The 12,642-nt window shown below is 36.5% G+C and overlaps 1 protein-coding gene across 4 annotated transcripts in view; it reads left to right on the top strand.

Moving 5' to 3' along the window:
• LOC6053324 overlaps positions 1-12,642 on the top strand; it is a 185,094-nt gene that overhangs the window by 86,179 nt on the left and 86,273 nt on the right. For 2 of the 4 annotated variants that reach the window (XM_038249552.1, XM_038249561.1), the window contains exon 2: positions 6,071-6,115. The exons of the other annotated variants lie outside the window; for them this stretch is intronic. In XM_038249552.1, coding sequence (XP_038105480.1) covers positions 6,071-6,115 — 45 coding nt within the window. The remainder of the gene's footprint in view (positions 1-6,070; positions 6,116-12,642) is intronic. 4 annotated transcript variants of the gene reach the window in all.

Below are 12,642 nucleotides of genomic sequence, written 5' to 3'. Positions count from 1 at the left end.
CCGCGACATAGAGCATAGTGAGAGTGTGGCATAACTTATGTTTATGTTTGGTGGGAGCTCGCGGACTCAGTCATAAGTTCGGGCCTGACCTGTCATAATAGCAGGGCGGGTTTGCATCATCATCCCAATGTAGACTGCGGAGTACAAAAGACATAATGAATCAACAACCAACAGCGCCGTCGAGAACATCGGTGCGACCTAAAGCCGCCATGTGGGGGTATTTAAATTTGTCTTTATTGCTATAATTAAGACCGCCTCGGAATGATTAGTGTAACGTTGGTACACTGCAGCGCGGGCTTTCGAAAAAGTTAATAGTGACCCTGGACAAGCGCGCGCTGGTCTATGATGAATGTCGAAGCCCGGGTTCCGGGTATTAAAACTTTCCTGGGAATCGGCGATTACGCCGAGTTGATGGCGTCGATTGACCTAGTTTGGGGCGGCGATGGGAAGTTTTGAAGGTTTTTGGGTCACTGGAGATGTAGTTGGTATACCTAGGGTAAACTTGAAGACATTTTGGAAAACCTCCTAATAGTCCGAGGTATAACTTAGGAATCTTAATGTTTTGGCTAATACTCTAAAATTAAAAAGTCTTTAGTAACCTTAGTACAGGAATTCTTTGAATCCGACTTATAATCCAACTTATACTATACGGGTTCATGCTCTAAAATTGCTAAAGTTCAATTAATTCTTAGTACAGAATTGTAAGATTCTTATGTCTAGGAATCACAGGAGTCCGAAGTATAACTTAGGAAATCTAATATTTCAAGTTATACTGTATGGGTTTCTGCACTAAAAATGTTAGAACCTAATGTCTTTGGAATCCTTAGCACAGAATTGTATGATTCAGACGTCTAGAAATCCTAGGAGTTCGAGATATAACTTGGGAATCCTTAAAGTCCGAGGTATAACTTAGGAATCCTAATATTCCTACTTATACTGTATGAGATTATGCTCTCAAATTGTTAGAATCTAATATCTCTGGAATCCTGAGGACAGAATTGTAAAATTTAGACGTCTAGAAATCCTAGGAGTTCGAGATATAACTTGGGAATCCTTAAAGTCCGAGGTATAACTTAGAAATCCTAATATTCCTACTTATACTGTAAGTGAGTTCATGCTCTCAAATTGTTAGAATCTAATATCTCTGGAATCCTTAGGACAGAATTGTAAGATTCTGTCGTCTAGGAATTATACTAAGAGCTCGAGATATAACTTGGGAATCCTTATAGTCCGAGATATAGCCTAGGAATCCTAATATTCCTACTTATACTGTATGAGTTCATGCTCTCAAATTGTTAGAATCTAATATCTCTGGAATCCTTAGGACAGAATTGTAAGATTCAGACGTCTAGAAATCCTACGAGTTCGAGATATAACTTGGGAATCCTTAAAGTCCGAGGTATAACATAGGAATCCTAATATTCCTACTTATACTGTATGAGTTCATGCTCCCAAATTGTTATAATCTAATATCTCTGGAATCCTTAGGACAGAATTGTAAGATTCTGACGTCTAGGAATCCTAAGAGCTCGAGATATAACTTGGGAATCCTTATAGTCCGAGGTATAACCTAGGAATTCTAATATTCCTACTTATACTGTATGAGTTATAACTTAGGACCGAGGTATAACTTAGGAATCCTAATATTCCTACTTATATGAGTTCATGCTCTAAAATTGTAAGAATCTAATATCAGAATTGAGTTCGAGATATCACTTGGGAATCCTTATAGTCCGAGGTATAACCTAAGAATCCTTGTAGTCCGAGGTATAACTTATGAATGCTAATATTTCAACTAATACTCTAAGAGTTCGAAACCTTTGGTATCGTTAGAACCTTAGAAGGAGTCTGCCGTCCAAGAAATCCTTGGAGTTCGAGGTTTAACTTAGGAATCCTAATAGTCCGAGGTATAACTTAGGTATCCTAGGAGTACTACTAATACTGTACCAGTTCGTATAGTACTACAAATACTTCAATAATTGTCTTGGGAATCCTTAAAATTATGATTTGTACTGAATTTTAAGAATTGTAACAGTACTAATTCTTAGGAATCATATTAGTCCGAGGTAAAACATTAACAGTATACCTTAGGAATCGTAATAGTTCAATTGATACATTACGAATGCGAAGAGTTTGTCGTATACCTGAAAAAGACTTCAAAGAAGCCATATCTTGCTAAAATCCTAAAAGTCCTGCGTAAACTTTTGAAGTTTGTATGTACTGTATTACTAAGATATCCAAAGAATGAGAAGTATATCTAAAGTATTGCACAATCAAAGAGCTATCCTGCTCACATGTCCGACAATCTTGAGTACCCCAGCGAGTCAGATAAAACCAACTAACCTAAAGCCAGTAAAACTCTAATGGATGTCCCCCCAATCTAAATCAAAAGTGACTTCAACCGACGCTTCTCCCCTTCCCAAGATAACGATAACTCCACTCGCCATCAATCTGCCGCGAGTTCGATAACCCGTTCTTCTTTTGAACCCCAGGCAACGCGACATTCACGTGTTGACCAGGAAGAAACCGGCTGCAAGCAATCGCTTAACCCAGTTGTACACAAACGTCCCCCAAAAAACGAAAAAGAAAGCCTCGCCCCAAAACGGGGTAGGGCCCGGCGGCAAATCGATAAATGGGTCAACCGGGCCCGTCAGTCAGTCGTCCCGACTTTTCTTGGTTTGGTGGGAGCAGCCTTCCAAGAAGTCGGACCCGGGGCTGGTCAACGGCTTTTTTTTTTTGTTTTTTTGGCTATGCTGAAGACCTCGAAATCAATATCTCCGCAAGTCGCCATTGTTGACTCATTGTCACCGCGCGAGGTTCCATACAAGAGTTTCGTCCGTAATGATCGTGGTCGTCGCCGCAAAGAAGTTTAATTGCTTTCGGCTCTTTCGTAAACGCGGACAATTAATCTACAGTTACGGAGCGTTTAGAGAGGAGGGAGGGATTCGCTTTTGATGGAACTTTGAGATGGCGGCGGTGAATCATCGGTCGGATGTTAATTGAAAGCGATTGACGGATTCGATGCGGCTGTCGGTGAATGAAGCTTGAAGTGTTGGCTAAGGCGAGTTACATAGTTGGGATTTGATGTAAAGTTTGAAGTTTTTTGAATAAAAAGACACTTGGTTCGATTTTTCGAGCCAACTTCATAACATCGCCCCTCGGAAGGCACGTCGTTGGATGAAAAAACAAAAAGTTTTCTCAATAACATTAAAATTGGGTAGCACATCGTCAGTTGAGGAAAATAAACTTTTAAAGCATACTCCATAGCATCGATGCTCGGGTGGCACGTCGTTGGGTGATGTTTTTAACGATTCATGTTTAAACATGCTTTTTTTCAAAAATCTCCTTAAACAAAAAAAATCATGTCGCATTGTATATTGTAACAGCTCAAACTTGCATAACTGTCATAACTACCATCATGGCGAAAGTTTTTACTCTCTTACAATGTTGGCAAAAACATCAACCTTAGTCCGAGACTAAAGACAGAAGTGTTGCACTAATTGTCTAAAGTCTCTCGTCAAATGACGTGTTTTTTCTTGATTTTTCAATTAGATAAACACCCGGAACTGGTCGAAAATGACGCTTCTTGAAGAAACAAAAAAATCAAGATCGCTTCACTTTTAATAGTGCCACAATAAACGAATTAACCGGAAAACACACTTTCTGGAACAGTTTCCAAATCGCGCCAAATTGGGCGTAATTGAAAAATTGTTTCAATCATAAGCGAGATGAAAAAAATCGAGCGATCTCAAAGATCTTCCCGCCAATCCCGCACAGAGAAGGGGTAATAACTCATGCAAGGTTTGATTTATTATTGATTTATAGCACGACGGCGGCGGTCCAGTGTTGCCAACTTTGTCAGAAAACAACCTACGCGCAGCCTGTCAAATGAGTTTGGATTTGAAAAATGGGTTCGAAAGTGTAGCGTACAGAGAGGAGAGATTCGCGCGAAACGATGACGCTATAAAGCCATAATTTCAACGCGAACTGGGTCGTTTTATGGCTGGGTCAAAGTTATGGGCATGATGATGATGGTAATACTAAGAGCAGTGGGTGCACAAATTTGGAGTTTCCGGATTTTGCGTCCCACGAAAAGTTAATTTTTTGTCGTCCTTCAACTCTGGATTGAAATAAATCCAAAAAATACACATTTATTACCTACCAAGTTTACCGCGATGTAGCCAAATTCAGTCAAATAAAACTTACAGTGCAACAAAACAAAACAAAAAAAATACCCCCAAGTAATGTAATTATCGGACTCGCTGACGAAATCGGGTGACGAATGGCGAGCCAGCTCTAATAATAGAAATCAAAAAAAGCCTGCAGTGAAGAGTGAGTGGATTGTTTTGAAATTTTGCAACGTCAACGTTGGCTTGCAAAGTGAGATTAATTGATATTTGTTTGGTGGAGAAGTGATAAAATGAATTTATTTGCTGAGCAAATCGGCTGGGAATGAGACAAATGGGCAAAAAAAGAATTCTGGGAATTTATTCGTCGTGCGAATTTAAAAAAAAAACTAAACACTGAAAACTAAACACTAAAAACTAAAAACTAAAAACTAAAAACTAAAAACTAAAAACTAAAAACTAAAAACTAAAAACTAAAAACTAAAAACTAAAAACTAAAAATTGACAAAATTGACAAAATTGACAAAATTGACAAAATTGACAAAATTGACAAAATTGACAAAATTGACAAAATTGACAAAATTGACAAAATTGACAAAATTGACAAAATTGACAAAATTGACAAAATTGACAAAATTGACAAAATTGACAAAATTGACAAAATTGACAAAATTGACAAAATTGACAAACTTGACAAAATTGACAAAATTGACAAAATTGACAAAATTGACAAAATTCACAAAATTGACAAAATTGACAAAATTGACTAAATTGACTAAATTGACTGAATTGACTAAATTGACTAAATTGACAAAATTGACAAAATTGACAAAATTGACAAAATTGACAAAATTGACAAAATTGACAAAATTGACAAAATTGACAAAATTGACAAAATTGACAAAATTTATAAAATTGACTAAATTGACTAAATTGACTAAATTGACTAAATTGACTGAATTGACTAAATTGACTAAATTGACTAAATTGACTAAATTGACTAAATTGACTAAATTGACTAAATTGACTAAATTGACTAAATTTACAAAATTTACAAAATTTACAAAATTTACAAAATTTACAAAATTTACAAAATTTACAAAATTTACAAAATTTACAAAATTTACAAAATTTACAAAATTTACAAAATTTACAAAATTTACAAAATTTACAAAATTTACAAAATTTACAAAATTTACAAAATTTACAAAATTTACAAAATTTACAAAATTTACAAAATTTACAAAATTTACAAAATTTACAAAATTTACAAAATTTACAAAATTTACAAAATTTACAAAATTTACAAAATTTACAAAATTTACAAAATTTACAAAATTTACAAAATTTACAAAATTTACAAAATTTACAAAATTTACAAAATTTACAAAATTTACAAAATTTACAAAATTTACAAAATTTACAAAATTTACAAAATTTACAAAATTTACAAAATTTACAAAATTTACAAAATTTACAAAATTTACAAAATTTACAAAATTTACAGAATTTACAAAATTTACAAAATTTACAAAATTTACAAAATTTACAAAATTTACAAAATTTACAAAATTTAGAAAATTTACAATATTTACAATATTTACAATATTTACAAAATTTACAAAATTTACAAAATTCACAAAATTTACAAAATTTACAAAATTGACCAAATTGACCAAATTGACAAAATTGACCAAATTGACAAAATTGACAAAATTGTCAAAAGTGACAAAATTGACAAAATTTATAAAATTGACAAAATTGATCAAATTGACAAAATTGACAAAATTTATAAAATTAACAAAAAGTTGTCTGACTCATAATGACATTCCTTAAAAAAATAAAAATTAGTTTCGTCGTTTTTTGAACTAACTGGCGCTTAGCCTAAAACTAAAATTTTGAGATATTTTACTAACAACAATTTTTCAATTTTCTCTTTCCAGGTATGTTCCTTTTGCCAAGATGATGATGATGATGAGCTAGTTGAGGTATTTATCCTTCATTCACTGCTGTACTATTTTGGTGTCTGCGTGTGTGTGTGTGTGTGTTTCTATTTTGTCGGTGTCTGTTTTTACGTCTCCTTCTTTTCTATTGTATTGTTTCAAAATCATTGGGCTCCAACCTATCTATAGCATTTCCGCCGACTCTGTCGGCAAAGACGTTTGTGTTTGCATTCATGTTGTTGTTGTTGTTGTGTTGTTTCGAAAACCTCGAAAAAGAAACTTTCACCCTTTCTTGTTGCCATCGAGTCGTTAAAAAGCAAAAATGCATTATTTTGTCTCTCGCGCAACCTGATGCAAACCCGTCAGGTCGGTGCTCGCACAATTGTTTTGTTGTCTAATCATACTTTTTTTTCTGAGAGTCAGAAGTAGTAGGAAAAGCTCTTTATTTTTGACAAGAGAGGCAAATATTTGCTTCTTCGAGCGAAAAAAAAAATACTCACACTCGTTGACGACGTCAAAAATAAACTAGAGCTCTGCCCGAAGATGTATGTTTCCAGCAAACGGCACTAAAACAATGATTATAATAACAGCCATTTTGGTTGTGAAATTTTTAATTAGAAGCACATGTCTCTCGAATGCTGGCAGCTAGTCGGTGGTGGTATAGGGCGCCATATGGGGCCGCATGGCGGCTAAAAAAAGAATGAGTTTTTTGTTTGATTCCCAGAGAAATGCAGGAAATAGGTTTTTGGAATGTTTTATGTTGCACAAAGGTGGCAAGTTGCATATTTTTTAAACACTCAAAATTTGTTGAAAAGTTCAATTTGCAAAAACAACTTTTTGCAACATTTTGGTTGACAAAGTGTACCTCAAAAGAAGTTGAACAAAGGTTACAAAGGTTGCTATGTTGATACAAATATGTTGCCAGATGTTACAAATAAGTTGCAAAGTATCAACCGAATCTGAACAAAATTTCAAAGTAACGTTGTATGTGTAAAAGATGCTGCAAATACGTCACAAAGTGTAATCCCGCCTTAAAACAGTTGTTACAAGTATGTTGCAAGATGTTGCAAATAGGTTACACGATGTTGCAGATGAGATACGAAGTTGTTTTTAAAACTGTAATGTTTTTTTAGCAACAATTTGATTAAAAAAAACGTTGCAAATTTGTTTCAAGGTTATATCCCGGCAAAAAAGTTGTTGTACAAGTGTTTCAAACATGTTGCAAAGCTGAATTTAGGCCGTCTAGAAGTTGAACACTGAAGACAAGTAGTCAATTTGGGTACGACAACCTGCCCTTTTCAAAGTTATTAAACGTCGTCGTCGTCGTCTCAAGGAGATGGGTCACAACCCAGCTCAACCCAGTAGTGACGCGTTGTCCGCGCCGAGATCGAAAGTATGTAAACAATTTTAAACACTTTCCATCTCGATGTCCGATGTGTGGAACGAGTTTTGCTGGGCCCGGACGGGTTTAATGAACAATCGCTTTGTTTTATTTCCTGGAGTTGGTTCCACTGAATGATGGTGCAAAAAAGTTGTGACTGTGTGGCATAGTTTAGTCTGTTTTCGTTTTGTCGGTTTTTTTTATTTATTTAGTTTTTCCAGTTCCAGTTTCATTCGCATTTCTCAGTCGCCCTCTCTGAAGAAATAGTCGCAGTCTGATGTGCGGTGATAAAATGTTTCGAATTCTTTGCGTGTTGGTTTCGCTTTCGCTGGCTTTGCCCTCGAGGGTATATTGAAGTGGACAAGCCCTGAAAAAGGGGTGTTTTGATGCGATAGAAAAGGGTTGTTGGTACTCCTTTGTGTGTTTTTTTTGGAACAGGTGCGAACACCTGCCAGGGAGTGACTAACGGTATTTTGATTTTAATAAAAAAAATGTAGTCAAATTGATGAAAAAGTCTGTTTATTTGAATTTATTTCAGACAAAATTAGCAAAAAAATCCAATGACCTATTTGAGAATGACATAGGTCATTGCGGTCTAATTCCTAGGTCATTGGGCTTTATCTGGGGTTTCCACTCGTCATTGACTTAGTGAATTACATTTTTTTTTTGCTGGTTGGCTTCATGTATCCTCAAAATCTCGAGATCACCAGGTCACACGAAACCACAAAGTCAAAAAATAAATAAATAAAATAAAACAGGAGGCATCCACAACCCAACGAACCTCATAAATCCTGACTTCCTGGCCAAGTTCCCTCTGCTTCCCTTTTGCGATTCCAGGGACGACAGGTGAACGATTATTATTGTTATTCAGGTTACGCGGTGCCTTCTTTCCGCTGGCATGTGATTTATGCTTTCAAACCCGGAGAGCTCGTAAAAAAGAGAAATAACAACGCAAGCAGCGCACCTTCATTGATCAAACAAAACAAAGTGGTTTGTTGGTGGTGGTTGTACTTCGGAGTCACTAACTTTTGCGCCACGTGAAAAACGTTCCCGCTTCGATTAGCTATGCAATGGAAAGGAATTTCAGCGAGTTGTGCTCAGCAGTTATTTACTCCAAACGGCAAAGTCGCGTGTTTGGGCAAAACTTTTGCATTCGCGCGAGATTCTGCGAGACTTGCAGACTCCTTACCCCCTTAAAATGGACAAGTCACGAGTCGTAACTCAACCGGAGGATTCCCAGGTGACAACTCAATCGTCGTGACATTACGGCACGAATCGTGACATGTGCTTCGCGAAATGACCAATTTGTTCTCGGACACATGACGCGGCACGTGAGCGCACCCTTAAGGAACGTGTGAGAACGCGCAAAACCATGTCAATCCTCGTTTGTGCTAGTTTTACTACGCGACACGGGAATTGAGAGCGGTGCACGGGAAGAAAGAGAACTCCAGCTTTGAAGCAATTTATTCACGATGTCGTGAACATTTGTTCACGACATCGTGAATAATTTGCTTTGAAATGGTGAATTTTGTAATTATCGCTTTCAAAACAACTAAATTTCATCAATTTCTTTCCGTGTATCCACACCCAGTTGTTGACGCCCTGTCGTCGGCCACAAAGGCCCCGTCCATAATTTGCTACTGACGCCATGTTGGGGCGGCCATTTATTGGCGCTGATAGCTCATCATTAGGCGAAGTTTATGAGTTTACAGGGTTTCAGGTCGCGTCTCCGAACTTGAGGAGCTTCTGTGACACACCGGGGGCAGTTTGATCGATACTTGGTTGGGGAGCCCATTTATTTATTTGTCGATGGAAGAGAAATGGCGAAAAGAGATTCTTTGTCATATTTTTGTGGAGAAAAAAAATCAGAGAGTATTGAAGTCAGTTTCGACCATATCTTGAAATATCCTACGATTTCTAAAGTTTGACATGTCGCATGGTAGGGTTTCTCTCATCATCGGGAAGTGTCCCCAATTGGTCACGGATAACCGATTCCGGCGTGGCCAACTTAGGTCATAGAACGATGGCATATCTTTAGATTACTACATCTTTCAATTTAATGAAGTTTGACATGTCGCATGATCGGATTTCTTGCATTTTTAGGAAGTGTCCTCAATTGACCCTCGGTAACCGGTTCTGGAGTGGTCCAATTTTGGTGATAGAACGACAGAACGACCTTAGTTGGCCATATCTTGCGATTTCATCAAGTTTGACATGTCGCATGGTAGGGTTTCTCTTATCATCGGGAAGTGACCCCAATTGGCCACCTGTAACCGGTTCTGGAGCGGCTCGGTTTGGTCATGGAATTACGGCATGGTCTTTGATTGCCATAGCTTTCAATTTTATGAAGTTTGACATGTCGCATGATAGGGTTTCTCTCATCTTCGGGAAGTGTCCCCAATTGGCCACCGGTAATCGGTTCCGGAGTGGCTCGGTTGTGTTATGGGATTACAGCACGGCCTTTGATTGCCATATCTCTCAATTTCATGAAGTTTGACATATAGCATGATAGGGTTACTGATATTTTCTGAAAGTGTCCCCAATTGACCTCCGGTAACCGGTTCCCGGAATGATCTGGTTTTGCCACCAGATGTTTGTATGACATTAGTTGGTCATATCTATCAATTTCATGAAGTTTGAAATATCGCGTGATAGAGTTTCTAGCATTTTGGAAAATGTCCCCGATTGGCCACCGGTAGCCGATTCCGGAGTGGTCCGTTTTTTGTCACCAGATGTTTGCTTGACCTTGATTGGTCATATCTTTCAATTTCATGAAGTTTGACATATCGCATGATAGGGGTTTTCACATTTTCCAAAAGTGTCCCGAAATGACCCTCGGTAACCGGTTCCGGAGTGGTTCAGTTGGGTCATAGAACGACGGCATGACCTTAGCTGACCATACCTTTCAATTTCATGAAGTTTGATATGTCGCATGATAAGGTTTTTCGCACTTTCGGAATCTGTCCCCAATTGACCCTCGGTAACCGGTTCCGGAGTGGTTCAGTTGCGTCATAGAACGACGGTATAACTTTAGTTGGCCATATCTTTTAATTCCTTGCAGTTTGACATATCGCATGATAGGGCGTCTCGCCTTTTCGGAAAGTGTCCCCAACTGGCCCTATGCTAACCGGTTCTGGAGCAGCTTGGTAAGGTCACCAAACGTTTGCGTGGCCTTCCTTGGTCACAACATTCAATTTAATGAAATTTGATGTCGCTTGATTCTATTGGTTTCATTTTACGGAAAAATAAATAAATGGCTACTGGTTCCGGAGTGGCCTGGATCCCTAATTGGCCTCCGGTAACCGGTTCCGGAGAGGTCCGTTTAGGTCACAAGAGGTTTTATGTGACCAAAACTAGTCATATCTTGCAATTTTGATTTTTTTGATTTTGATTTGTCACATTAGTATCCCTTAATGGCAGGGTGACCACTCAAATTCCATTTTCAAATTTCCGGCTTTTTTCCAGACTTTTCCAGAATTATCTAAAGAATGATTTCGAACAAAAAACTTTCTATAAGAAGAGTCAATATTAGCCACCGAAAAAAAATCTCAATGAATTAAAAAAAAAACAAATGCAAATAAAGGCATTTTTTGTAAATAAAGAATCTGAACAACAAATAAAAAAAACTTCAAAAATTGAATTTCATTATTATGATTCAGTGTAGAAACACAAACAATTAGTCGTTGAAAAAATAATCGAAAGTTCAACAATACTTATAACCTCTTTTTTTTGTAAATTGGCAAACGTATAGTTTTTGATATTTCGTTTCAACTGGAAATGATAAAAAATTGAAGATAACTGAACTTAAAATATCTTTCCTCTTTTTTTAAATCTTCATCATCATTTTAAATCAAAGAATGATAAAAACATAATTGCTGTTATTATTCATTCAAAGGATTTAGAAAAATGTCAAGGAATTCATAAAAAAAATATGCCAGGTCCCCTTTTTAATCTTGTAATTTTTGATATTGAATTTTTTAATCAATGGTAATTTATCTAGTGGTCAGTATTTAACTGTTTTTCTTTTTAATGAAAATTCAGTTTGATATGATTTTATGATTTCCCACTTATTTTAAGCAAAATTTTTGAAGAGACAATTTTTTTTTAAATTGTAATAGCTCAAAATTTCTTGGATTATTTTTTTTGCAATTTATTTTATTTGATATTTAAGTTTTCCGAAAACTGAAAATCATGCTTTATCTATGGTGGGTAATTTACCCATACTCCCAAAAAAAAGTTTAATGTGCAACATCTGGAAAAAAAAACATATTTTAAATTGCTCAATGAATTTAGTTTAAAATTAAAAATATTTACCAAAAAAAACCATTGCTAAACACAAGTTGGAATCTGTTTTCAAATATTGAATTATGTGACAAAATGAAATAGAATCATAATTCTAAGCTGACCATTAGGCTCTATTTTTATATTAGTTTTTCATTAACTTTACCTCTTGTTTGATGAACAAACATTAATAGCGAGCATTTGATTCATAAAGACAAAGACTCCAATATTTATTAAGATTTTGAATGTCTTAAACAGCAAAACAAAATATTACAAAATTATTCAAGAGTTAAAAAATAATTTTCAAACAAGTATGCTCAGAATTCCCGACTTTTCCCGAGTTTTTGACAAAAAATCATAAATTCCCGACTTTTTCCCGATTTTTGACGGATTTTGTCGAATTCCCGACTTTTTCCCGACTCTCCCGACTTGAGTGGCCACCCTGCAATGGTCACCCTAAAAATTCGGGACAGGCCAGGAACAGTGCCCAATGACCTCGGAATTTGGCAACCAGGTTGTCTGGGTCATTGGAGGGAGCGGCTAGGGCTAACACCACCCGCCTACCCGCGACTCAGATAATCTGTATCACGAAACCCAAGTCTGATACAAACGATACTTTCCCATAATTTCGCTGCCGGCCAGCAGGAATTGGATTTGACGGAGTTCACAGGAAGCGATCCCATTGATTTTTCAGTAACTTTTTACGGATGCTCCCTTTGAAGTTTCGTGCTCTAGACAGAACTCAACTTAATCCAACTTTTTAACACTTTAATTAGTTTCAAGGAGTTATTAGACTACGACAAAGAAACAAACAAACTCGCAAACAAACAAACTTTTTGACAGTTTGACAGTTTGCCTGCATTTGCTTGCGAGTTTGACCAACTGTCAAACACAAAAAAGTGCGAGTTTG

Source organism: Culex quinquefasciatus, chromosome 1 (assembly GCF_015732765.1).
Source record: "Culex quinquefasciatus strain JHB chromosome 1, VPISU_Cqui_1.0_pri_paternal, whole genome shotgun sequence".
Lineage (NCBI taxonomy): Eukaryota > Metazoa > Arthropoda > Insecta > Diptera > Culicidae > Culex > Culex quinquefasciatus.
The sequence above is the reverse complement of the archived record's forward strand: the minus strand, read 5'-3'. Positions and strand labels throughout refer to the sequence as shown.